Here is a 27,358-nt window from a genome sequence, read left to right on the forward strand (position 1 = left end):
GGAACTAACTAGCACATCTTTATTACTCTGGGAGTTAACTAGCACATCTTTAGGAGTACTCTGGGAACTAACTAGCACATTTTTAGTACTCTGGGAGTTAACTAGCACAGTTTTAGTACTCTGGGAACTAACTAGCACATCTTTATTACTCTGGGAGTTAACTAGCACATCTTTAGGAGTACTCTGGGAACTAACTAGCACATTTTTAGTACTCTGGGAGTTAACTAGCACAGTTTTAGTACTCTGGGAACTAACTAGCACATCTTTATTACTCTGGGAGTTAACTAGCACATCTTTAGGAGTACTCTGGGAACTAACTAGCACATTTTTAGTACTCTGGGAATTAACTAGCACATCTTTAGTACTCTGTGAACTAACTAGCACATTTTTAGTACTCTGGGAGTTAACTAGCACATCTTTAGTACTCTGGGAGTTAAGTAGCACATCTTTAGGAGTACTCTGTGAACCAACTAGCACATCTTTAGTAATCTGGGAGCTAACTAGCACATTTTTAGTACTCTGGGAGTTAACAAACGCATCTTTTTTTTTTTACCTTTATTTAACCAGGCAAGTCAGTTAAGAACAAATTCTTATTTTCAATGACGGCCTGGGTTAACTGCCTGTCCAGGGGCAGAATGACAGATTTGTACCTTGTCAGCTCGGGGGTTTGAACTCGCAACCTTCTGGTTACTAGTCCAACGCTCTAACCACTAGGCTACCCTGCCACCTCTTTAGTACTCTGGGAACTAACTAGCACATCTTTAGAACTCTGGGAACTAACTAGCACATCTTTAGTACTCTGGGAACTAACTAGCACATCTTTAGGAGTACTCTGGGAACAATCTAGCACATCTTTAGTACTCTGGGAGTTAACTAGCACATCTTTAGTACTCTGGGAGTTAACTAGCACATCTTTAGTACTCTGGGAACTAACGAGCACATCTTTAGTACTCTGGGAGTTAACTAGCACATCTTTATTACTCTGGGAGTTAACTAGCACATCTTTAGGAGTACTCTGGGAACTAACTAGCACATTTTTAGTACTCTTGGAACTATCTAGCACACCTTTAGTACTCTGGGAATTAACTAGCACATCTTTAGTACTCTGGGAGTTAACTAGCACATCTTTAGGAGTAATCTGGGAACTAATTAGCACATCTTTAGTAATCTGGGAGCTAACTAGCACATCTTTAGGAGTACTCTGTGAACTAACTAGCACATCTTTAGTAATCTGGGAGCTAACTAGCACATCTTTAGGAGTACTCTGGGAACAATCTAGCACATCTTTAGTACTCTGGGAGTTAACTAGCACATCTTTAGTACTCTGGGAGTTAACTAGCACATCTTTAGTACTCTGGGAACTAACGAGCACATCTTTAGTACTCTGGGAACTAACTAGCACATCTTTAGTACTCTGGGAACTAACTAGCACATCTTTAGAACTCTGGGAACTAACTAGCACATCTTTAGAACTCTGGGAACTAACTAGCACATCTTTAGTACTCTGGGAACTAACTAGCACATCTTTAGGAGTACTCTGGGAACAATCTAGCACATCTTTAGTACTCTGGGAGTTAACTAGCACATCTTTAGTACTCTGGGAACTAACTAGCACATCTTTAGTACTCTGGGAACTAACTAGCACATCTTTAGTAGTCTGGGAGTTAACTATCACATCTTTAGGAGTACTCTGGGAACGAACTAGCACATCTATAGTAATCTGGGAGCTAACTAGCACATCTTTAGGAGTACTCTGGGAACTAACTAGCACATCTTTAGTAATCTGGGAGCTAACTAGCACATTTTTAGTACTCTGGGAGTTAACTAGCACATTTTTAGTACTCTGGGAGTTAACTAGCACATCTTTAGGAGTACTCTTGGAGTTAACTAGCACATCTTTAGTACTCTGGGAGCTAACTAGCACATCTTTAGGAGTTCTCTGGGAGCTAACTAGCACATTTTTTAGTACTCTGGGAGCTAACTATCACATTTTTAGTTCTCTGGGAGCTAAATAGCTTTTGAGTATAAAATAATGATAATTGGATTCATGTACACTGCCATTCTAAAGTTTGGGGTCACTTAGAAGTGTCCTTGTTTTTGAAAAAAAAGTACATTTTTGTCCATTAATGATTATTGTTGCTTGAAACAGCTGATTTTTAATGGAATATCTACATAGGTGTATGGAGGCCCATTATCAGCAACCATCACTCCTGTGTTCCAATGGCATGTTGTGTTAGCTAATCCAAATTTATAGTTTTAAAACGCTATTTGATCATTATAAAACCCTTTTGCAATTATGTTAGCACAGCTGAAAACTGTTGTCTGATTAAAGAAGCAATACAACTGGCCTTCTTTAAACTAGTTGAGTATCTGGAGCATCAGCATTTGTGGGTTCGATTACAGGCTCAAAATGGCCAGAAATAACAAACTTTCTTCTGAAACTCATCAGTCTATTCTTGTTATGAGAAATTAAGGCTATTTCATGCAAGAAATTGCCAAGAAACTGAAGATGTCGTACAGCGCTGTGTACTACTCCCTTCACAGATCAGCGCAAACGGGCTCTAACCAGAATAGAAAGAGGAGTGGGAGGCCCCAGTGCACAACTGAGCAAGAGGACAAGTACATTAGAGTGTCTAGTTTGAGAAACAGATGCCTCACAAGTCCTCAACTGACAGCTTCATTAAATAGGACCCACAAAACACCAGTCTCAACGTCAACAGTGAAGAGGCAACTCAGGGATGCTGGCCTTCTAGGCAGAGTTGCAAAGAAAAAGCCTTATCTCAGACTGGCCAATTCAAATATAAGATTAAGTTTGGCAAAATAACACATTTAGGCTTTTCTGAGGGCAAAAGTGGGTGCAACTCAATATTAGGAAGGTGTTCCTAATGTTTTATCCTCTCAGTGTATGTAGAAATGATAATGGACCTATATATTTTCTGGACCGCAAATAGATTCAGCCCAAAAAAGAAATAGTAAAAAAAAATCAGAGTGACTCTCAGTTGAATTTCCTAATCCCGATGTGGCCCTCAAGCCCAAACGTTTGCCCATCCCTGATCTACATTAATGTTGCTAATCATCGTCCTGTCTCCTATTCCTCTGACACAGAGTGTCATCATGGTGGTGTTCAGTGAAGACAAGAACAGAGACGAACAGCTGAAGTACTGGAAGTACTGGCACTCCCGCCAACACACTGCTAAACAGAGAGTACTAGACATAGGTAAGACCTGTAACTAACTAACTAACCATACTGGCACTCCTGCCAACACACTGCTAAACAGAGAGTACTAGACATAGGTAAGACCTGTAACTAACTAACTAACCATACTGGCACTCCTGCCAACACACTGGTAAACAGAGACTACTAGACATAGGTAAGACCTGTAACTAACTAACTAACCATACTGGCACTCCCGCCAACACACTGGTAAACAGAGAGTACTAGACATAGGTAAGACCTGTAACTATCTAACTAACCATACTGGCACTCCTGCCAACACACTGCTAAACAGAGAGTACTAGACATAGGTAAGACCTGTAACTAACAAATTAACCATACTGGCACTCCTGCCAACACACTGCTAAACAGAGAGTACTAGACATAGGTAAGACCTGTAACTAACAAATTAACCATACTGGCACTCCTGCCAACACACTGCTAAACAGAGAGTACTAGTCATAGGTAAGACCTGTAACTAACAAATTAACCATACTGGCACTCCTGCCAACACACTGCTAAACAGAGAGTACTAGACATAGATAAGACCTGTAACTAACTAACTAACCATACTGGCACTCCTGCCAACACACTGCTAAACAGAGAGTACTAGTCATAGGTAAGACCTGTAACTAACTAACTAACCATACTGGCACTCCTGCCAACACACTTTTTATAAGTGTACTAGACATTGGTGACTTGGAAAGAGTATAGAATTAGAGTTTGTTGAAAGTCCCTCAGACAACGACATTTGGAAAGATTCTACAAATGAAAGCGATATGCCTGTACGTAAACCTGTTAAATACTGTTAGTGTGGTATGTGTCCATTTACTGACTAGTATTGGACAGGCCTACCACCAGTCACTGTACCACATCCCCCTGCCTGGGCCTACCACCAGTCACTGTTCCACATCCCCCTGCCTGGGCCTACCACCAGTCACATCCCCCTGCCTGGGTCTACCACCAGTCACTGTTCCACATCCCCCTGCCTGGGCCTACCACCAGTCACTGTTCCACATCCCCCTGCCTGGGCCTACCACCAGTCACTGTTCCACATCCCCCTGCCTGGGCCTACCACCAGTCACTGTTCCACATCCCCCTGCCTGGGCCTACCACCAGTCACATCCCCCTGCCTGGGCCTACCACCAGTCACTGTTCCACATCCCCCTGCCTGGGCCTACCACCAGTCACTGTTCCACATCCCCCTGCCTGGGCCTACCACCAGTCACATCCCCCTGCCTGGGCCTACCACCAGTCGCTGTTGCACATCCCCCTGTCTGGGCCTACCAGCAGTCACTGTTCCACATCCCCCTGCCTGGGCCTACCACCAGTCACATCCCCCTGCCTGGGCCTACCACCAGTCACATCCCCCTGCCTGGGCCTACCACCAGTCACATCCCCCTGCCTGGGCCTACCACCAGTCACATCCCCCTGCCTGGGCCTACCACCAGTCACATCCCCCTGCCTGGGCCTACCACCAGTCACTGTTCCACATCCCCCTGCCTGGGCCTACCACCAGTCACTGTTCCACATCCCCCTGCCTGGGCCTACCACCAGTCACATCCCCCTGCCTGGGCCTACCACCAGTCGCTGTTGCACATCCCCCTGTCTGGGCCTACCAGCAGTCACTGTTCCACATCCCCCTGCCTGGGCCTACCACCAGTCACATCCCCCTGCCTGGGCCAACAACCGGTCACTGTTCCACATCCCCCTGCCTGGGCCTACAACCAGTCATATCCCCCTGCCTGGGCCTTCCACCAGTCACATCCCCCCTGCCTGGGCCTACCACCAATCATACACCCCTGCCTGGGCCTACCACCAGTCACATCCCCCCTGCCTGGGCCTTCCACCAGTCACATCCCCCTGCCTGGGCCTACCACCAGTCACATCCCCCCTGCCTGGGCCTTCCACCAGTCACATCCCCCCTGCCTGGGCCTACCACCAATCATACACCTCTGCCTGGGCCTACCACCAGTCACTGTTCCACATCCCCCTGCCTGGGCCTACCACCAGTCACTGTTCCACATCCCCCTGCCTGGGCCTACCACCAGTCACTGTTCCACATCCCCCTGCCTGGGCCTACCACCAGTCACTGTTCCACATCCCCCTGCCTGGGCCTACCACCAGTCACTGTTCCACATCCCCCTGCCTGGGCCTACCACCAGTCACTGTTCCACATCCCCCTGCCTGGGCCTACCACCAGTCACTGTTCCACATCCCCCTGCCTGGGCCTACCACCAGTCACATCCCCCTGCCTGGGCCTACCACCAGTCACTGTTCCACATCCCCCTGCCTGGGCCTACCACCAGTCACTGTTCCACATCCCCCTGCCTGGGCCTACCACCAGTCACATCCCCCTGCCTGGGCCTACCACCAGTCGCTGTTGCACATCCCCCTGTCTGGGCCTACCAGCAGTCACTGTTCCACATCCCCCTGCCTGGGCCTACCACCAGTCACATCCCCCTGCCTGGGCCTACCACCAGTCACATCCCCTGCACATCCCCCCCTGCCTGGGCCTACCACCAGTCACATCCCCTGCCTGGGCCTACCACCAGTCACATCCCCCTGCCTGGGCCTACCACCAGTCACTGTTCCACATCCCCCTGCCTGGGCCTACCACCAGTCACTGTTCCACATCCCCCTGCCTGGGCCTACCACCAGTCACATCCCCCTGCCTGGGCCTACCACCAGTCGCTGTTGCACATCCCCCTGTCTGGGCCTACCAGCAGTCACTGTTCCACATCCCCCTGCCTGGGCCTACCACCAGTCACATCCCCCTGCCTGGGCCAACAACCGGTCACTGTTCCACATCCCCCTGCCTGGGCCTACAACCAGTCATATCCCCCTGCCTGGGCCTTCCACCAGTCACATCCCCCCTGCCTGGGCCTACCACCAATCATACACCCCTGCCTGGGCCTACCACCAGTCACATCCCCCCTGCCTGGGCCTTCCACCAGTCACATCCCCCTGCCTGGGCCTACCACCAGTCACATCCCCCTGCCTGGGCCTTCCACCAGTCACATCCCCCTGCCTGGGCCTACCACCAATCATACACCTCTGCCTGGGCCTACCACCAGTCACTGTTCCACATCCCCCTGCCTGGGCCTACCACCAGTCACTGTTCCACATCCCCCTGCCTGGGCCTACCACCAGTCACTGTTCCACATCCCCCTGCCTGGGCCTACCACCAGTCACTGTTCCACATCCCCCTGCCTGGGCCTACCACCAGTCACTGTTCCACATCCCCCTGCCTGGGCCTACCACCAGTCACTGTTCCACATCCCCCTGCCTGGGCCTACCACCAGTCACTGTTCCACATCCCCCTGCCTGGGCCTACCACCAGTCACATCCCCCTGCCTGGGCCTACCACCATCCTGTTCCACATCCCCCTGCCTGGGCCTACCACCAGTCACTGTTCCACATCCCCCTGCCTGGGCCTACCACCAGTCACATCCCCCTGCCTGGGCCTACCACCAGTCGCTGGCACATCCCCCTGTCCCTACCACCAGTCACTGTTCCACATCCCCTGCCTCCCCCTGCCTGGCCTACCACCAGTCACATCCCCCTGCCTGGGCCTGGGGGCCTACCACCAGTCACATCCCCCTGCCTGGGCCTACCACCAGTCCCCCCCCCTGCCTGGGCCTACCACCAGTCACTCACTCCCCCCCCTGTTCCACATCCCCCCTGCCTGGGCCTACCACCAGTCACATCCCCCTGCCTGGGCCTACCACCAGTCGCTGTTGCACATCCCCCTGTCTGGGCCTACCAGCAGTCACTGTTCCACATCCCCCTGCCTGGGCCTACCACCAGTCACATCCCCCTGCCTGGGCCAACCACCGGTCACTGTTCCACATCCCCCTGGGCCAACAACCGGTGCCTGGGCCTACAACCAGTCATATCCCCCTGCCTGGGCCTTCCACCAGTCACATCCCCCCTGCCTGGGCCTACCACCAATCATACACCCCTGCCTGGGCCTACCACCAGTCACATCCCCCTGACTGGGCCTTCCACCAGTCACATCCCCCTGCCTGGGCCTACCACCAATCACACACCCCTGCCTGGGCCTACCACCAGTCACATTCCCCTGCCTGGGCCTACAACCAGTCACATCCCCCTGCCTGGGCCTACAACCAGTCACATCCCCCTGCCTGGCTCTACCACCAGTTACTGTTCCACATCCCCCTGCCTGGGCCTACCACCCGTCACTGTTCCACATCCCCCTGCCTGGGCCTACCACCAGTCACTGTTGCACATCCCCTGCCTGGGGCTACCATCAGTCACTGTTCCACATCCCCCTGCCTGGGCCTACCACCAGTCACTGTTCCACATCCCCCTGCCTGGGCCTACCAACCGTCACTGTTCCACATCCCCCTGCCTGGGCCTACCACCAGTCACTGTTCCACATCCCCCTGTCTGGGCCTACCACCAGTCACTGTTCCACATCCCCCTGCCTGGGCCTACCACCAGTCACTGTTCCACATCCCTCTGCCTGGGCCTACCACCAGTCACTGTTCCACATCCCTCTGCCTGGGCCTACCACCAGTCACTGTTCCACATCCCCCTGCCTGGGCCTACCACCAGTCACTGTTCCACATCCCCCTGCCTGGGCCTACCACCAGTCACTGTACCACATCCCCCTGCCTGGGCCTACCACCAGTCACTGTTCCACATCCCCCTGCCTGGGCCTACCACCAGTCACTGTTCCACATCCCCCTGCCTGGGCCTACCACCAGTCACTGTTCCACATCCCTCTGCCTGGGCCTACCACCAGTCACTGTTCCACATCCCTCTGCCTGGGCCTACCACCAGTCACTGTTCCACATCCCCCTGCCTGGGCCTACCACCAGTCACTGTTCCACATCCCCCTGCCTGGGCCTACCACCAGTCACTGTTCCACATCCCCCTGCCTGGGCCTACCACCAGTCACATCCCCCTGCCTGGGCCTACCACCAGTCACTGTTCCACATCCCCCTGCCTGGGCCTACCACCAGTCACTGTTCCACATCCCCCTGCCTGGGCCTACCACCAGTCACATCCCCCTGCCTGGGCCTACCACCAGTCGCTGTTGCACATCCCCTGTCTGGGCCTACCAGCAGTCACTGTTCCACATCCCCCTGCCTGGGCCTACCACCAGTCACATCCCCCTGCCTTGGCCTACCACCAGTCACATCCCCCTGCCTGGGCCTACCACCAGTCACATCCCCCTGCCTGGGCCTACCACCAGTCACATCCCCCTGCCTGGGCCTACCACCAGTCACATCCCCCTGCCTGGGCCTACCACCAGTCACTGTTCCACATCCCCCTGCCTGGGCCTACCACCAGTCACTGTTCCACATCCCCCTGCCTGGGCCTACCACCAGTCACATCCCCTGCCTGGGCCTACCACCAGTCGCTGTTGCACATCCCCCTGTCTGGGCCTACCAGCAGTCACTGTTCCACATCCCCCTGCCTGGGCCTACCACCAGTCACATCCCCCTGCCTGGGCCAACAACCGGTCACTGTTCCACATCCCCCTGCCTGGGCCTACAACCAGTCATATCCCCCTGCCTGGGCCTTCCACCAGTCACATCCCCCTGCCTGGGCCTACCACCAATCATACACCCCTGCCTGGGCCTACCACCAGTCACATCCCCCTGCCTGGGCCTTCCACCAGTCACATCCCCCTGCCTGGGCCTACCACCAATCACACACCCCTGCCTGGGCCTACCACCAGTCACATTCCCCTGCCTGGGCCTACAACCAGTCACATCCCCCTGCCTGGCTCTACCACCAGTTACTGTTCCACATCCCCCTGCCTGGGCCTACCACCCGTCACTGTTCCACATCCCCCTGCCTGGGCCTACCAGCAGTCACTGTTGCACATCCCCCTGCCTGGGGCTACCATCAGTCACTGTTCCACATCCCCCTGCCTGGGCCTACCACCAGTCACTGTTCCACATCCCCCTGCCTGGGCCTACCAACCGTCACTGTTCCACATCCCCCTGCCTGGGCCTACCACCAGTCACTGTTCCACATCCCCCTGTCTGGGCCTACCACCAGTCACTGTTCCACATCCCCCTGCCTGGGCCTACCACCAGTCACTGTTCCACATCCCTCTGCCTGGGCCTACCACCAGTCACTGTTCCACATCCCTCTGCCTGGGCCTACCACCAGTCACTGTTCCACATCCCCCTGCCTGGGCCTACCACCAGTCACTGTTCCACATCCCCCTGCCTGGGCCTACCACCAGTCACTGTTCCACATCCCCCTGCCTGGGCCTACCACCAGTCACATCCCCCTGCCTGGGCCTACCACCAGTCACTGTTCCACATCCCCCTGCCTGGGCCTACCACCAGTCACTGTTCCACATCCCCCTGCCTGGGCCTACCACCAGTCACATCCCCCTGCCTGGGCCTACCACCAGTCGCTGTTGCACATCCCCCTGTCTGGGCCTACCAGCAGTCACTGTTCCACATCCCCCTGCCTGGGCCTACCACCAGTCACATCCCCTGCCTGGGCCTACCACCAGTCACATCCCCCTGCCTGGGCCTACCACCAGTCACATCCCCCTGCCTGGGCCTACCACCAGTCACATCCCCCTGCCTGGGCCTACCACCAGTCACTGTTCCACATCCCCCTGCCTGGGCCTACCACCAGTCACATCCCCCTGCCTGGGCCTACCACCAGTCACTGTTCCACATCCCCCTGCCTGGGCCTACCACCAGTCACTGTTCCACATCCCCCTGCCTGGGCCTACCACCAGTCACATCCCCCTGCCTGGGCCTACCACCAGTCGCTGTTGCACATCCCCCTGTCTGGGCCTACCAGCAGTCACTGTTCCACATCCCCCTGCCTGGGCCTACCACCAGTCACATCCCCCTGCCTGGGCCAACAACCGGTCACTGTTCCACATCCCCCTGCCTGGGCCTACAACCAGTCATATCCCCCTGCCTGGGCCTTCCACCAGTCACATCCCCCTGCCTGGGCCTACCACCAATCACACACCCCTGCCTGGGCCTACCACCAGTCACATTCCCCTGCCTGGGCCTACAACCAGTCACATCCCCCTGCCTGGCTCTACCACCAGTTACTGTTCCACATCCCCCTGCCTGGGCCTACCACCCGTCACTGTTCCACATCCCCCTGCCTGGGCCTACCACCAGTCACTGTTGCACATCCCCCTGCCTGGGGCTACCATCAGTCACTGTTCCACATCCCCCTGCCTGGGCCTACCACCAGTCACTGTTCCACATCCCCCTGCCTGGGCCTACCAACCGTCACTGTTCCACATCCCCCTGCCTGGGCCTACCACCAGTCACTGTTCCACATCCCCCTGTCTGGGCCTACCACCAGTCACTGTTCCACATCCCCCTGCCTGGGCCTACCACCAGTCACTGTTCCACATCCCTCTGCCTGGGCCTACCACCAGTCACTGTTCCACATCCCTCTGCCTGGGCCTACCACCAGTCACTGTTCCACATCCCCCTGCCTGGGCCTACCAACCGTCACTGTTCCACATCCCCCTGCCTGGGCCTACCACCAGTCACTGTTCCACATCCCCCTGTCTGGGCCTACCACCAGTCACTGTTCCACATCCCCCTGTCTGGGCCTACCACCAGTCACTGTTCCACATCCCCCTGCCTGGGCCTACCACCCGTCACTGTTCCACATCCCCCTGCCTGGGCCTACCACCAGTCACATCCCCCTGCCTGGGCCAACAACCGGTCACTGTTCCACATCCCCCTGCCTGGGCCTACAACCAGTCATATCCCCCTGCCTGGGCCTTCCACCAGTCACATCCCCCCTGCCTGGGCCTACCACCAATCATACACCCCTGCCTGGGCCTACCACCAGTCACATCCCCCTGCCTGGGCCTTCCACCAGTCACATCCCCCTGCCTGGGCCTACCACCAATCACACACCCCTGCCTGGGCCTACCACCAGTCACATTCCCCTGCCTGGGCCTACAACCAGTCACATCCCCCTGCCTGGCTCTACCACCAGTTACTGTTCCACATCCCCCTGCCTGGGCCTACCACCCGTCACTGTTCCACATCCCCCTGCCTGGGCCTACCACCAGTCACTGTTGCACATCCCCCTGCCTGGGGCTACCATCAGTCACTGTTCCACATCCCCCTGCCTGGGCCTACCACCAGTCACTGTTCCACATCCCCCTGCCTGGGCCTACCAACCGTCACTGTTCCACATCCCCCTGCCTGGGCCTACCACCAGTCACTGTTCCACATCCCCCTGTCTGGGCCTACCACCAGTCACTGTTCCACATCCCCCTGCCTGGGCCTACCACCAGTCACTGTTCCACATCCCTCTGCCTGGGCCTACCACCAGTCACTGTTCCACATCCCTCTGCCTGGGCCTACCACCAGTCACTGTTCCACATCCCCCTGCCTGGGCCTACCAACCGTCACTGTTCCACATCCCCCTGCCTGGGCCTACCACCAGTCACTGTTCCACATCCCCCTGTCTGGGCCTACCACCAGTCACTGTTCCACATCCCCCTGTCTGGGCCTACCACCAGTCACTGTTCCACATCCCCCTGCCTGGGCCTACCACCCGTCACTGTTCCACATCCCCCTGCCTGGGCCTACCACCAGTCACATCCCCCTGCCTGGGCCAACAACCGGTCACTGTTCCACATCCCCCTGCCTGGGCCTACAACCAGTCATATCCCCCTGCCTGGGCCTTCCACCAGTCACATCCCCCTGCCTGGGCCTACCACCAATCATACACCCCTGCCTGGGCCTACCACCAGTCACATCCCCCTGCCTGGGCCTTCCACCAGTCACATCCCCCTGCCTGGGCCTACCACCAATCACACACCCCTGCCTGGGCCTACCACCAGTCACATTCCCCTGCCTGGGCCTACAACCAGTCACATCCCCCTGCCTGGCTCTACCACCAGTTACTGTTCCACATCCCCCTGCCTGGGCCTACCACCCGTCACTGTTCCACATCCCCCTGCCTGGGCCTACCACCAGTCACTGTTGCACATCCCCCTGCCTGGGGCTACCATCAGTCACTGTTCCACATCCCCCTGCCTGGGCCTACCACCAGTCACTGTTCCACATCCCCCTGCCTGGGCCTACCAACCGTCACTGTTCCACATCCCCCTGCCTGGGCCTACCACCAGTCACTGTTCCACATCCCCCTGTCTGGGCCTACCACCAGTCACTGTTCCACATCCCCCTGCCTGGGCCTACCACCAGTCACTGTTCCACATCCCTCTGCCTGGGCCTACCACCAGTCACTGTTCCACATCCCTCTGCCTGGGCCTACCACCAGTCACTGTTCCACATCCCCCTGCCTGGGCCTACCAACCGTCACTGTTCCACATCCCCCTGCCTGGGCCTACCACCAGTCACTGTTCCACATCCCCCTGTCTGGGCCTACCACCAGTCACTGTTCCACATCCCCCTGTCTAGGCCTACCACCAGTCACTGTTCCACATCCCCCTGCCTGGGCCTACCACCCGTCACTGTTCCACATCCCCCTGCCTGGGCCTACCACCAGTCACTGTTCCACAGAGAGAGATCTCCTTCATACCCCTCCTCCTCACCTCCTCTCATCTCCCTTTCATATCCCTCCTCCTCACCTCCTCTCTTCTCCCTTTCATATCCCTCCTCCTCACCTCCTCTCTTCTCCCTTTCATATCTCTCCTCCTCACCTCCTCTCTTCTCCCTTTCATATCCCTCCTCCTCACCTCCTCTCTTCTCCCTTTCATATCCCTCCTCCTCACCTCCTCTCTTCTCCCTTTCATATCCCTCCTCCTCACCTCCTCTCTTCTCCCTTTCATATCCCTCCTCCTCACCTCCTCTCTTCTCCCTTTCATATCCCTCCTACTCACCTCCTCTCTTCTCCCTTTCATATCCCTCCTCCTCACCTCCTCTCTTCTCCTCCCTTTCATATCCCTCCTCCTCACCTCCTCTCTTCTCCCTTTCATATCCCTCCTCCTCACCTCCTCTCTTCTCCCTTTCATATCCCTCCTCCTCACCTCCTCTCTTCTCCCTTTCATATCCCTCCTCCTCACCTCCTCTCTTCTCCCTTTCATATCCCTCCTCCTCACCTCCTCTCTTCTCCCTTTCATATCCCTCCTCCTCACCTCCTCTCTTCTCCCTTTCATATCCCTCCTCCTCACCTCCTCTCTTCTCCCTTTCATATCCCTCCTCCTCACCTCCTCTCTTCTCCCTTTCATATCTCTCCTCCTCACCTCCTCTCTTCTCCCTTTCATATCCCTCCTCCTCACCTCCTCTCTTCTCCCTTTCATATCCCTCCTCCTCACCTCCTCTCTTCTCCCTTTCATATCCCTCCTCCTCACCTCCTCTCTTCTCCCTTTCATATCCCTCCTCCTCACCTCCTCTCTTCTCCCTTTCATATCCCTCCTCCTCACCTCCTCTCTTCTCCCTTTCATATCCCTCCTCCTCACCTCCTCTCTTCTCCCTTTCATATCCCTCCTCCTCACCTCCTCTCTTCTCCCTTTCATATCCCTCCTCCTCACCTCCTCTCTTCTCCCTTTCATATCCCTCCTCCCCTCACCTCCTCTCTTCTCCCTTTCATATCCCTCCTCCTCACCTCCTCTCTTCTCCCTTTCATAACCCTCCTCCTCACCTCCTCTCTTCTCCCTTTCATATCCCTCCTCCTCACCTCCTCTCTTCTCCCTTTCATATCCCTCCTCCTCACCTCCTCTCTTCTCCCTTTCATATCCCTCCTCCTCACCTCCTCTCTTCTCCCTTTCATATCCCTCCTCCTCACCTCCTCTCTTCTCCCTTTCATAACCCTCCTCCTCACCTCCTCTCTTCTCCCTTTCATATCCCTCCTCCTCACCTCCTCTCTTCTCCCTTTCATATCCCTCCTCCTCACCTCCTCTCTTCTCCCTTTCATATCCCTCGTCTCCGTTGTGCTGTTGAAGGGCATTAGTTCAGTTAATGACTGGGTGTTGTTAGTCCTGCATAGTTACGTAGATAATTAACATTTCCAGGAAGATTTGTAGTGAAATGAGAAGACATGTTGATGTTTAAATTTTTTTTTAAATGTATTCTAGTGGGTCACAGTTTTTACTGACAAACATTTCGCAATTATCAGTTGGTGTATTTGAATGTGAACCATTTCTCTCCAGTCATGTTGAGTGAATCTGACTGAGAGGCATGAAGGATCTGTTCCACATGGCAAGCTGCGACCTGCAGAGAGAGGCTGAGAAGCAGCATTGGTGGTATGTAAGGTGGGAGAATCAGTGCAGATGGGAGAAATGCATGGCTTGTTTGGACAGAGAGAGGAATGCCTCAGCCAGCCAGTGTACCTCTCTGTGTTGTACCTCTCTGATTGAGGCCTGAGGGGCTGAAAGGGTGATGTTATGCTCAGAGATTGATATTAAGTCTAGTAAATAAATATGTGGAATGTGTTTGTTACATGTCTAAACAATTGACATGATTTAGTGACATGATTTAGCAGTTGGTTGTCTGTTGTTGTTTTATCAGAATATCAACAGAATATCACAATGCACTTTTACCATTTGTCCCAGTCCTGTCATGTCTGCCAAGGCAGCATATAATTAGTTTTTTTCACTCTAGGCCTCAGATATAACAGATATATGCAGATCATCCAGACAGTGTATTACTCAATGAGGAAGTGAGTGTTTATTTAGTCTGAAATCACTTGTTGAATGAATAAAGTCAACTTGGAAAAGCTGTTTAATTAATAAGAGAAAAGCATTTACAACTATTTCAATGTATTGTTGGAAATCAGACCTATAGTGATGCTGATATCATTTCATGTCAATGTTGGTATCGTCAGAAAGATCAATGGTTTGGTTCATCAGGCTTGCTTCCTAACTCTATACTGTAGCTTAATTTACCCATATGTCATTGTGTCTGTGTGGGGTGGGGGTTTAGGCTAACCTGACCCTGAAGGATTAGTAGCAGAAGAGGAGAGAGGTGACCCCCTGGTCAAATGACAAACAGTAAACTGTAGTACAGCCCAGGTCTGGTCTGGATAGTGGCAGCAGCACATGGGAGGTGTAACATGACACTGCCAGGCTAGGCTGGGATTTGAATAGCAGTTGGTTCAGGATTGTTCCCTGGCTCTGCCTGGAGGCTTGGAGGCCTGAGGCTGTGTGTGTCATGGGACCTGGGATTTGAATGGATCTATTTAACGGGGAACTAACGGACGAGGACCAGGATGCAACCTGCCTGACTGCCTGGCTGACTGACTGGCTGTGCACCTGTGAAAACCTGGAATGGAGTGGGGAGTGGAGTGACATGGCCAGGCTTTGACTTATTATTCCGTTTATCTCCTAGTGGGGAAAAGGGCTTCATAAGTGATGCGTATCAGAATCTGAATGAACGGTTAAGAAAAGCCAACTGACATTTACTCCTGAGGTGCTGACCTGTTGCACCCTCTACAACCAGTGTGATTAATATTATCTGACCCTGCTGGTCATCTATGAACATTTGAACATCTTGGCCATGTTCTGTTATAATCTCCACCCGGCACAGCCAGAAGAGGACTGGCCACCCCTCATAGCCTGGTTCCTCTCTAGGTTTCTTCCTAGGTTTTGGCCTTTCTAGGGAGTTTTTCCTAGCCACCGTGCTTCTACACCTGCATTGCTTGCTGTTTGGGGTTTTAGGCTGGGTTTCTGTACAGCACTTTGAGATGTCAGCTGATGTAAGAAGGGCTTTATGAATACATTTGATTGATTGATCTCCATCTCACTGAGCCAGCCAGGAGGCCTGGTTTAAAGACCCGAGTAAAACATGTACAGCTGTCACATGTTAAAATACTTTAAATGCACAATACAGTGGAACCAATTGAATAGTCCCAAAAGTGCAATAAATAAAGTACTCCTCAAATACTCTAATAAATATGAAAAAGTATTTGTCATATGGTTTGAAGCGGTTAAGAGGCTTGGTTTGCCGGCGGTAGAGGGTTATTTGGAGGTGGAAGGGTAAAGGGATTCTGGGGGTAGATAAAGGGATAGAGAGGTTAGGTAATATAGAGGCGGTTTTGGGGGTAGATGGTGGGATAGAGAGGTTAGGTTATATAGAGGGGTAGAGGGGGTTTTGGGGGTAGAGAGGTTAGGTAATGTAGAGGGGTTAAATAGAGTGGCCTTCCATCAGAAACAATGGAGAAAATGCATCCCATAACATTTTACCATGGAAATAGAACAGCTATCATTCAGCCTACTGTAGCAGCCAATGTGTGGTGTTCAATGTAGGCCTCATTCCATGAGACTTATGAAGAAAAACATGAAGGGCTTGACATGAACCTTTATCCACTCAGACAAGGAGGTGATGGAAAATGTTGTTGTGTTGTTTGAGGCAAGAAACCACTTTACAAAATAAAATGCATTATTATTCCCATACCATTATTACAGGGATTCAGACAAATTATGCTACCCTCTACATATTGGCTACTTAGCTTATTCAAGACTGCCTCAAAATACAACACTGGCCCTTTAAGACCAAAAACAAGCTCTTTACCTGACTTGCTTTTCAAAGATGTCTAGCAATGTACATGTTTTGTGCTCTTGTATGAAGCATTCACTCCCCTATTGCTGACTACAAATGATTTATAACTGGGCTAGTAACTCACTAATTAGCAAAGGATATGAACAAAATGTACACACGTGGCTACATGCATCACTTTGATCTCAAAACAAGCGCATCTACTCACTACCGCTCACACTGTAAACACAGTCCAGTTCATCTACTCACTACCGCTCACACTGTAAACACAGTTCAGTTCATCTACTCACTACCGCTCACACTGTAAACACAGTTCAGTTCATCTACTCACTACAGCTCACACTGTAAACACAGTTCAGTTCATCTACTCACTACCGCTCACACTGTAAACACAGTTCAGTTCATCTACTCACTACCGCTCACACTGTAAACACAGTCCAGTTCATCTACTCACTACCGCTCACACTGTAAACACAGTCCAGTTCATCTACTCACTACCGCTCACACTGTAAACACAGTTCAGTTCATCTACTCACTACAGCTCACACTGTAAACACAGTCCAGTTCATCTACTCACTACCGCTCACACTGTAAACACAGTTCAGTTCATCTACTCACTACCGCTCACACTGTAAACACAGTCCAGTTCATCTACTCACTATCGCTCACACTGTAAACACAGTCCAGTTCAAAGTCAATGGCACAGATCCATATATGGCAAGGATCTATTTTGCATATAGGCCTACTGCAGCTCTGATTGGTAATGCTGCACTGGTATGTGTGGGCTGAATGGTGCATATCAATGCAATAGAATCCTACTCCAATGTGTTCTGCCTACAACAACATCTCTGATATTTATTCTGCTTGGCAGTCCCGGTGGAGCTGCACGGCAGTCTCAGGGCAACTGCGCGCCCGCAGAAGTGCGCAGCTTAGAGGGAACATTAGTTAGATGGGGTTTTGGGGGTAGAAGGGATTTTGGGGGTAGAGGGGTTTTGGGGTAGAGGGGTTAGATGGGGATTTTGGGGGTAGAGGGGTTAGATGGTGTAGAAGAGTTAAATGGGCTAGAGGGGGTATAGGGGTTTGGGTGTGGTGGATAGAAGGGATTTTGGGGTAGGTAGAGTTTTGGGAGGAGACGGGTTTAGGGGGGGGGGGAGAGGAGTTTTTGGGGGTAAAGAGGTTTTGGGGGTATAGGGGTTTTGAGGTAGAGAGGTTTAGAGGTACTGAGATTTTGGTGGGTAGAGGAGTTTTGGTGGGTAGAGGAAATTTGGGGTTAGAGAGGTTTGGGGGTAGATGGGTTTGGGGAAGGTTGGGGGTAGAGGGGATAGAGGGGGTTTAGGGGTGGAGAGGTTTTGAGGGTAGAGGGGTTTAGTGTGGTAGTTGAACTGACATGTCCTGGGGTAATAGTGGTAGTTGAACTGACATGTCCTGGGGTAATAGTGGTAGTTGAACTAACATGTCCTGGGGTAATAGTGGTAGATGAACTGACATGTCCTGGGGTAATAGTGGTAGTTGAACTAACATGTCCTGGGGTAATAGTGGTAGATGAACTGACATGTCCTGGGGTAATAGTGGTAGTTGAACTAACATGTCCTGGGGTAATAGTGGTAGATGAACTGACATGTCCTGGGGTAATAGTGGTAGATGAACTGACATGTCCTGGGGTAATAGTGGTAGTTGAACTAACATGTCCTGGGGTAATAGTGGTAGATGAACTGACATGTCCTGGGGTAATAGTGGTAGTTGAACTAACATGTCCTGGGGTAATAGTGGTAGATGAACTGACATGTCCTGGGGTAATAGTGGTAGATGAACTAACATGTCCTGGGGTAATAGTGGTAGATGAACTGACATGTCCTGGGGTAATAGTGGTAGATGAACTAACATGTCCTGGGGTAATAGTGGTAGATGAACTAACATGTCCTGGGGTAATAGTGGTAGATGAACTGACATGTCCTGGGGTAATAGTGGTAGATGAACTAACATGTCCTGGGGTAATAGTGGTAGATGAACTAACATGTCCTGGGGTAATAGTGGTAGATGAACTGACATGTCCTGGGGTAATAGTGGTAGATGAACTGACATGTCCTGGGGTAATAGTGGTAGATGAGGGGACATGTCCTGGGGTAATAGTGGTAGTGGAACTGACATGTCCTGGGGTAATAGTGGTAGATGAACGGACATGTCCTGGGGTAATAGTGGTAGATTAACTGACATGTCCTGGGGTAATAGTGGTAGATGAACTAACATGTCCTGGGGTAATAGTGGTAGTTGAACTGACATGTCCTGGGGTAATAGTGGTAGATGAACTAACATGTCCTGGGGTAATAGTGGTAGATGAACTAACATGTCCTGGGGTAATAGTGGTAGTTGAACTAATATGTCCTGGGGTAATAGTGGTAGATGAACTAACATGTCCTGGGGTAATAGTGGTAGATGAACGGACATGTCCTGGGGTAATAGTGGTAGTTGAACTAACATGTCCTGGGGTAATAGTGGTAGTTGAACTAATATGTCCTGGGGTAATAGTGGTAGTGGAACTGACATGTCCTGGGGTAATAGTGGTAGATGAACGGACATGTCCTGGGGTAATAGTGGTAGTTGAACTGACATGTCCTGGGGTAATAGTGGTAGATGAACTAACATGTCCTGGGGTAATAGTGGTAGATGAACTAACATGTCCTGGGGTAATAGTGGTAGTTGAACTAATATGTCCTGGGGTAATAGTGGTTGATGAACTAACATGTCCTGGGGTAATAGTGGTAGATGAACGGACATGTCCTGGGGTAATAGTGGTAGTTGAACTAACATGTCCTGGGGTAATAGTGGTAGATGAACTGACATGTCCTGGGGTAATAGTGGTAGTTGAACTAATATGTCCTGGGGTAATAGTGGTAGATGAACTGACATGTCCTGGGGTAATAGTGGTAGTTGAACTAACATGTCCTGGGGTAATAGTGGTAGTTGAACTAACATGTCCTGGGGTAATAGTGGTAGATGAATGGACATGTCCTGGGGTAATAGTGGTAGATGAATGGACATGTCCTGGGGTAATAGTGGTAGTGGAACGGACATGTCCTGGGGTAATAGTGGTAGATGAATGGACATGTCCTGGGGTAATAGTGGTAGATGAACGGACATGTCCTGGGGTAATAGTGGTAGATGAACGGACATGTCCTGGGGTAATAGTGGTAGTTGAACTAACATGTCCTGGGGTAATAGTGGTAGTTGAACTAATATGTCCTGGGGTAATAGTGGTAGTGGAACTGACATGTCCTGGGGTAATAGTGGTAGATGAACGGACATGTCCTGGGGTAATAGTGGTAGTTGAACTGACATGTCCTGGGGTAATAGTGGTAGATGAACTAACATGTCCTGGGGTAATAGTGGTAGATGAACTAACATGTCCTGGGGTAATAGTGGTAGTTGAACTAATATGTCCTGGGGTAATAGTGGTTGATGAACTAACATGTCCTGGGGTAATAGTGGTAGATGAACGGACATGTCCTGGGGTAATAGTGGTAGTTGAACTAACATGTCCTGGGGTAATAGTGGTAGATGAACTGACATGTCCTGGGGTAATAGTGGTAGTTGAACTAATATGTCCTGGGGTAATAGTGGTAGATGAACTGACATGTCCTGGGGTAATAGTGGTAGTTGAACTAACATGTCCTGGGGTAATAGTGGTAGATGAATTGACATGTCCTGGGGTAATAGTGGTAGTTGAACTAACATGTCCTGGGGTAATAGTGGTAGTTGAACTAACATGTCCTGGGGTAATAGTGGTAGTTGAACTAACATGTCCTGGGGTAATAGTGGTAGATTAACTGACGTGTCCTGGGGTAATAGTGGTAGATGAACCAACATGTCCTGGGGTAATAGTGGTAGTTGAACTGACATGTCCTGGGGTAATAGTGGTAGATTAACTGACGTGTCCTGGGGTAATAGTGGTAGATGAACCAACATGTCCTGGGTTAATAGTGGTAGATGAACTAACATGTCCTGGGGTAATAGTGGTAGTTGAACTAACATGTCCTGGGGTAATAGTGGTAGTTGAACTGACATGTCCTGGGATAATAGTGGTAGTTGAACTAATATGTCCTGGGGTAATAGTGGTAGATGAACCAACATGTCCTGGGGTAATAGTGGTAGTTGAACTAATATGTCCTGGGGTAATAGTGGTAGATGAACCAACATGTCCTGGGTTAATAGTGGTAGATGAACTAACATGTCCTGGGGTAATAGTGGTAGTTGAACTAATAAGTCCTGGGGTAATAGTGGTAGATGAACTAACATGTCCTGGGGTAATAGTGGTAGTTGAACTAATATGTCCTGGGGTAATAGTGGTAGATGAACCAACATGTCCTGGGGTAATAGTGGTAGATGAACTGACATGTCCTGGGGTAATAGTGGTAGATGAACTGACATGTCCTGGGGTAATAGTGGTAGATGAACTGACATGTCCTGGGGTAATAGTGGTAGATGAACTGACATGTCCTGGGGTAATAGTGGTAGATGAACTAACATGTCCTGGGGTAATAGTGGTAGATGAACTGACATGTCCTGGGGTAATAGTGGTAGATGAACTGACATGTCCTGGGGTAATAGTGGTAGATGAACCAACATGTCCTGGGGTAATAGTGGTAGATGAACGGACATGTCCTGGGGTAATAGTGGTAGATGAACGGACATGTCCTGGGGTAATAGTGGTAGATGAACTGACATGTCCTGGGGTAATAGTGGTAGATGAACTGACATGTCCTGGGGTAATAGTGGTAGATGAACTGACATGTCCTGGGTAATAGTGGTAGATGAACCAACATGTCCTGGGGTAATAGTGGTAGATGAACTGACGTGTCCTGGGGTAATAGTGGTAGATGAACTGACATGTCCTGGGGTAATAGTGGTAGATGAACCAACATGTCCTGGGGTAATAGTGGTAGTTGAAATAAGAATAGCCTCCTGTATTTACCAGTGCTTTGTTTTGAAGGCAGGGATTTTGTTTACATTGCCAGATAGGAGATATCAAGAACTTGCTGTTTGATACCACAGAGTTCCTAATCAGCCTGAACAATGGCTTCCTGTTTTAGCTGATAACAACTTTATCATATTGGCCTGTGCATATGTTTATAGTGGTTTCAGATAGAGTTGGTGTGGGGTTTTCTGCGATAGCCACTTGTTGTTTTAATAAAAGAAAACCACTTGTCAAATTTGAACTAACAAGACCTACTGTTGAAGTCGGAAGTTCACTCACACTTAGGTTGGAGTCATTAAAACTCATTTTTCAACCACTCCACAAATTTCTTGTTGACAAACTATAGTTTTGGCAAGTCAGTTAGGACATCTACTTTGTGCATGACACAAGTCATTTTTCCAACAATTGTTTACAGAGAGATTATTTCATTTATAATTCACTGTATCACAATTTCAGTGGGTCAGACGTTTACATACACAGCTTGGAAAATTCCAGAAAATTATGTCATGACTTTAGGAGTTTCTGATAGGCTAATTGACATCATTTGAGTCAATTGGAGGTGTACCTGTGGATGTATTTTAAGGCCTACCTTCAAAGTCAGTGCCTCTTTGCTTGACATCATAGGAAAATCAAAAGAAATCAACCAAGACCTCATGAAAAAATTGTAGACCTCCACAAGTCTGGTTCATCCTTGGGAGCAATTTCCAAATGCCTGAAGGTACCACGTTCAACTGTACAAACAATAGTACGCAAGTATAAACACCATGGGACCCCACAGCCGTCATACAGCTCAGGAAGGATACGTGTTCTGTCTCCTAGAGATGAACGTACTTTGGTAATATGGTAAAATTGCAGATCAATCCAAGAACAACAGCAAAGAACCCTGTGAAGATGCCGGAGGAAACGGGCACAAAGTATCTATATCCACAGTAAAACGAGTCCTATATCGACATAACCTGAAAGGTTGCTTATCAAGGAAGAAGCCACTGCTCCAAAACCGCCATAATAAAGCCAGACTACGGTTTGCAACTGCACATGGGGACAAAGATTGTACTTTTTGGAGAAATGTAACAAAAATAGAACTGTTTACCATAATGACCGTCATTACGTTTGGAGGAATACGGGGGAGGCTTTGCTGCAGGAGGGTCTGATGCACTTCATAAAATAGATGGCATCATGATGAGGGAAATTAGGTGGATATATTGAAGCAACATCTCAAGATATCAGTCAGGAAGTTAAAGCTTGTTCGCAAATGGGTCTTCCAAATGGACAATGACCCCAAGCATACTTCCAAAGTTGTGGCAAAATTGCTTAAGGACAACAAAGTCAAGGTATTGGAGTGGCCATCACAAAGCCCTGACCTCAATTCTACAGAAGATTTGTGGGCAGAACTTAAAAAGCGTGTGCGAGCAAGGAGGCCTACAAGCCTGACTCAGTTACACCAGCGCTGTCAAGAGGAATGGGCCAAAATTCGGCGAACTTATTGTGGGATGCTTGTGGAAGGCTACCCGAAATGTTTGACACAAGTTAAACAATTTAAAGGCAATGCTACCAAATACTAATTGAGTGTATGAAAACTTCTGACCCTCTGGGAATATGATGAAAGACACAAAAGCTGAAGAAAATAATTATCTCTGCTGTTATTCTGACATTTCATATTCTTCACAAAATAAAACTGGGAATTTCTGCTAAGATTAAACGTCAGGAATTGTGAAAAACTGAGTTTAAATGTATATCGCTAAGGTGTATGTAAACTTCCGACTTCAACTGTAGATATGTTTGATGATAGTGTTGAATAATATTTTTCCTCCACCATTTATATATTCATCCTGCATTTCTTCTCATTGACTCAAAACTTCAGCTGGGTGGAAGGTTGAGCATGTGTTGTGAGAATTAATCCCATCTGACCTTCCATTCTGTTCCCTCCTCTCCTTTGCTCTTTCCCGCCTCTCATCCTTCCTTCCCTTCATCCCCCTTCCCTCCTTCAATCCTTCTCTCCTTCCCTCCTTCCTCCCTTCCCTCCTTCTCTCCTTCCCTCCATCCCTCCTTCCCTTCATCCCTCCTTCTTTCCATCCCTCCTTCCCTCCTTCCCTCCTTCTCTCCTTCCCTCCTTCCCTCCTTCTCTCCTTCCCTCCTTCCCTCCATCCCTCCTTCCCTCCTTCCCTCCTTCCCTTATCCCTCCTTTCATCCATCCCTCCATCCCTCCTTCCTCCCTTCCCTCCTTCTCTCCTTCCCTACATCCCTCCTTCCCTCCATCCCTCCTTCTCTCATCCCTCATTCCCTCCATCCCTCCTTCCCTCCTTCACTCCTTCTCTCCATCCCTCCATCCCTCCTTCCCTCCTTCCCTCCATCCCTCCATCCCTCCTTCCCTCCTTCCCTCCTTCTCTCCTTCCCTCCTTCCCTCCTTCCTCCCTTCCCTCCTTCCCTCCTTCCCTCCATCCCTCCTTTTCTCCTTCCCTCCATCCCTCCTTCCTCCCTTCCCTCCTTCTCTCCTTCCTTCCTTCCTTCCTTCCTTCCCTACATCCCTCCTACCCTCCAGCGGACTATAAGGAGAGCTTCAACACCATCGGTAACATTGAGGAGATAGCCTACAACGCTGTCTCCTTCACCTGGGATGTGAACGAAGAGGCCAAGGTAAAAACAACATGGGCAGTATTTCAGGTTTAAAATGACTTCTGCAGTTTGTAAATTTCATATAGAAATTTCTGAGTTGATTTAAAAAACATACAAATCTGTGTGTGTTACTAGAACGTGTCATTGTGTGTGTTATTATAACGTGTCATTGTGTGTGTTACTAGAACGTGTCATTGTGTGTGTTACTAGAACGTGTCATTGTGTGTGTTATTATAACGTGTCATTGTGTGTGTTAATATAGCATGTCATTGTGTGTGTTATTATAACGTGTCATTGTGTGTGTTATTATAACGTGTCATTGTGTGTGTTATTATAATGTGTCATTGTGTGTGTTATTATAATGTGTCATTGTGTGTGTTATTATAGCATGTCATTGTGTGTTATTATAACGTGTCATTGTGTGTGTTATTATAACGTGTCATTGTGTGTGTTATTATAACATGTCATTGTGTGTGTTATTATAATGTGTCATTGTGTGTGTTATTATAACGTGTCATTGTGTGTGTTATTATAACGTGTCATTGTGTGTGTTATTATAACGTGTCATTGTGTGTGTTATTATAACGTGTCATTGTGTGTGTTATTATAACGTGTCATTGTGTGTGTTACTAGAACGTGTCATTGTGTGTGCTATTATAACGTGTCATTGTGTGTGTTATTATAACATGTCATTCTGTGTGTTATTATAACGTGTCATTGTGTGTGTTATTATAACATGTCATTGTGTGTGTTATTATAACGTGTCATTGTGTGTGTTATTATAACGTGTCATTGTGTGTGTTACTATAACATGTCATTGTGTGTGTTATTATAACGTGTCATTGTGTGTGTTATTATAACATGTCATTGTGTGTGTTATTATAACGTGTCATTGTGTCACGCCTTGGTCATTGTATTTTGTGTTTTCGTTATATATATTGGTTAGGCCAGGGTGTGACATGGGTTTATGTATTGTATTTTCGTATTGGGGTTTGTAGTATTTGGGATTGTAGCTGATTAGGGGTGTGTGTTAAATAGGTTTGGCTGCCTGAGGCGGTTCTCAATCAGAGTCAGATGATTCTCGTTGTCTCTGATTGGGAACCGTATTTAGGTAGCCTGGGTTTCGCTTTGTATTTCGTGGGTGATTGTTCCTGTCTCTGTGTTAGTTTCACCAGTAATAGGTTATAGGTTATAGGTTTCACGTTCCGTTTTGTTGTTTTGTATTTATTTGTTATTTCATGTATAGTTTCGTTATTTGTTTTCACTAATAAACATGAGTAACAAACACGCTGCATTTCGGTCCGACTCTCTTTCGACAAACGAAGAACGTCGTTACAGAATCACCCACCACACACGGACCGAGCAGCGTGTCAACAGGCAGGAGCAGCCCAAAGAGGAGCAGCCCAAAGAGGAGCCGCGTATTAAGGATTTCTGGACATGGGAGGAAATCCTTGACGGGAGAGGACCCTGGGCTAAACCAGGGGAGTGTAGCCGCCCAAAGGTGCAGCAGGCGAAGAGGAAACAGGAGCTGGAAGGAAAAGGACCCTGGGCTCAGCCTGGTGAATATCGCCGCCCTAAGGAGGAACTAGAAGTGAGCGAAGCAGCGACTGTGAAGGAGTTAATGGGGAAATTGGAGGAGAAATTAATGAGGGAGTTGCTAGTTTGGTGCTTTAGGTACAAGATTCGTCCGACGGAGCGTGTCAGGGATTTAATGGCACCTGGGTCAGCGCTCGATACTAGTCCTGAGGTGCGTGTTAGTCGGCTGGTGAAAAATGTGCCAGCATCACGCACTAGGCCTCCTGTGTACCTACCTAGCCTTGCACGTCCTGTGCCAGTCCTGCTCTCAGGCTCTCCAGTACACCTTCACGGTCCAGTCCATCCTGTGCCACCTTCACACACTAGTCCTCCGATGGTAGCTCCCCGCACCAGGCTTCCTGTGCCTGTCCTCTATCCAGTACCACCTCCACACCCCAGCCCTCCGGTAGTAGTTCCCCGCACTAGGCTTCCTGTGCGTGTTCTCGGCCAAATACCACCAGTGCCAGCACCACGCATCAGGTCTTCAGTGCGCCTCGCCTGTTCAGCGCAGCCAGCGCTTTCTCCCTCTCCTGCGCTGTCGGAGTCTCCCGCCTGTTCAGCGGTTCTAGAGCCTTCCTCCTCTACAGCGCTGCCGGAGCCTCCTGCCTGTATGGAGCAGCTAGAGCTGCCAGTTTGCATGGAGCAGCCAGAGCTGTCAGTCTGCATAGAGCAGCCAGAGCTGCCAGTCTGCATGGGGCAGCCAGAGCTGTCAGTCTGCTTAGAGCAGCCAGAGCTGTCAGTCTGCATTGAGCAGCCAGAGCTGTCAGTCTGCATGGGGCAGCCAGAGCTGTCAGTCTGCTTAGAGCAGCCAGAGCTGTCAGTCTGCATGGAGCAGCTAGAGCTGCCAGTCTACATGGAGCATCCAGTGTTGCCAGCCTGCATGGAGCAGCTAGAGCTGCCAGTCTGCATGGGGCAGCCAGAGCTGTCAGTCTGCTTGGAGCAGCCAGAGTTGCCAGTCTGCATGGAGTTGCCAGTCTGCATGGAGCTGCCAGTCTGCAAGGAGCTGCCAGTCTGCATGGAGCAGCTAGAGCTGCCAGTCTGCAAGGAGCTGCCAATCTGCAAGGAGCTGCCAGTCTGCATGGAGCAGCTAGAGCTGCCAGTCTGCAAGGAGCTGCCAGTCTGCATGAAGCAGCCAGAGCTGCCAGTCTGCATGGAGCAGCTAGAGCTGCAAGTCTGCAAGGAGCTGCCAGTCTGCATGGAGCAGCCAGAGCTGCCAGTCTGCCTGGAGCAGCTAGAGCTGCCAGTCTGCAAGGAGCTGCCAGTCTACATGGAGCAGCTAGAGCTGCCAGTCTGCAAGGAGCTGCCAGTCTGCATGAAGCAGCCAGAGCTGCCAGTCTGCCTGGAGCAGCTAGAGCTGCCAGTCTGCAAGGAGCTGCCAGTCTACATGGAGCAGCTAGAGCTGCCAGTCTGCAAGGAGCTGCCAGTCTGCATGAAGCAGCCAGAGCTGCCAGTCTGCATGGAGCAGCTAGAGCTGCAAGTCTGCAAGGAGCTGCCAGTCTGCATGGAGCAGCCAGAGCTGCCAAGTCTGCC

General features: G+C 50.5%; 1 protein-coding gene across 2 annotated transcripts in view; it reads left to right on the plus strand.

Annotated features, from left to right (window-relative positions):
- The window catches only part of grhl2b (grainyhead-like transcription factor 2b), a 154,121-nt gene that overhangs the window by 58,057 nt on the left and 68,706 nt on the right, over window positions 1-27,358 (plus strand). For both annotated transcript variants that reach the window (XM_064979419.1, XM_064979418.1), the window contains exons 7-8: window positions 3,106-3,217; window positions 24,180-24,274. In XM_064979419.1, the coding sequence (XP_064835491.1) occupies window positions 3,106-3,217; window positions 24,180-24,274 (207 nt within the window). The remainder of the gene's footprint in view (window positions 1-3,105; window positions 3,218-24,179; window positions 24,275-27,358) is intronic.

Source organism: Oncorhynchus masou, chromosome 12 (assembly GCF_036934945.1).
Source record: "Oncorhynchus masou masou isolate Uvic2021 chromosome 12, UVic_Omas_1.1, whole genome shotgun sequence".
NCBI classification, from domain to species: domain Eukaryota; kingdom Metazoa; phylum Chordata; class Actinopteri; order Salmoniformes; family Salmonidae; genus Oncorhynchus; species Oncorhynchus masou.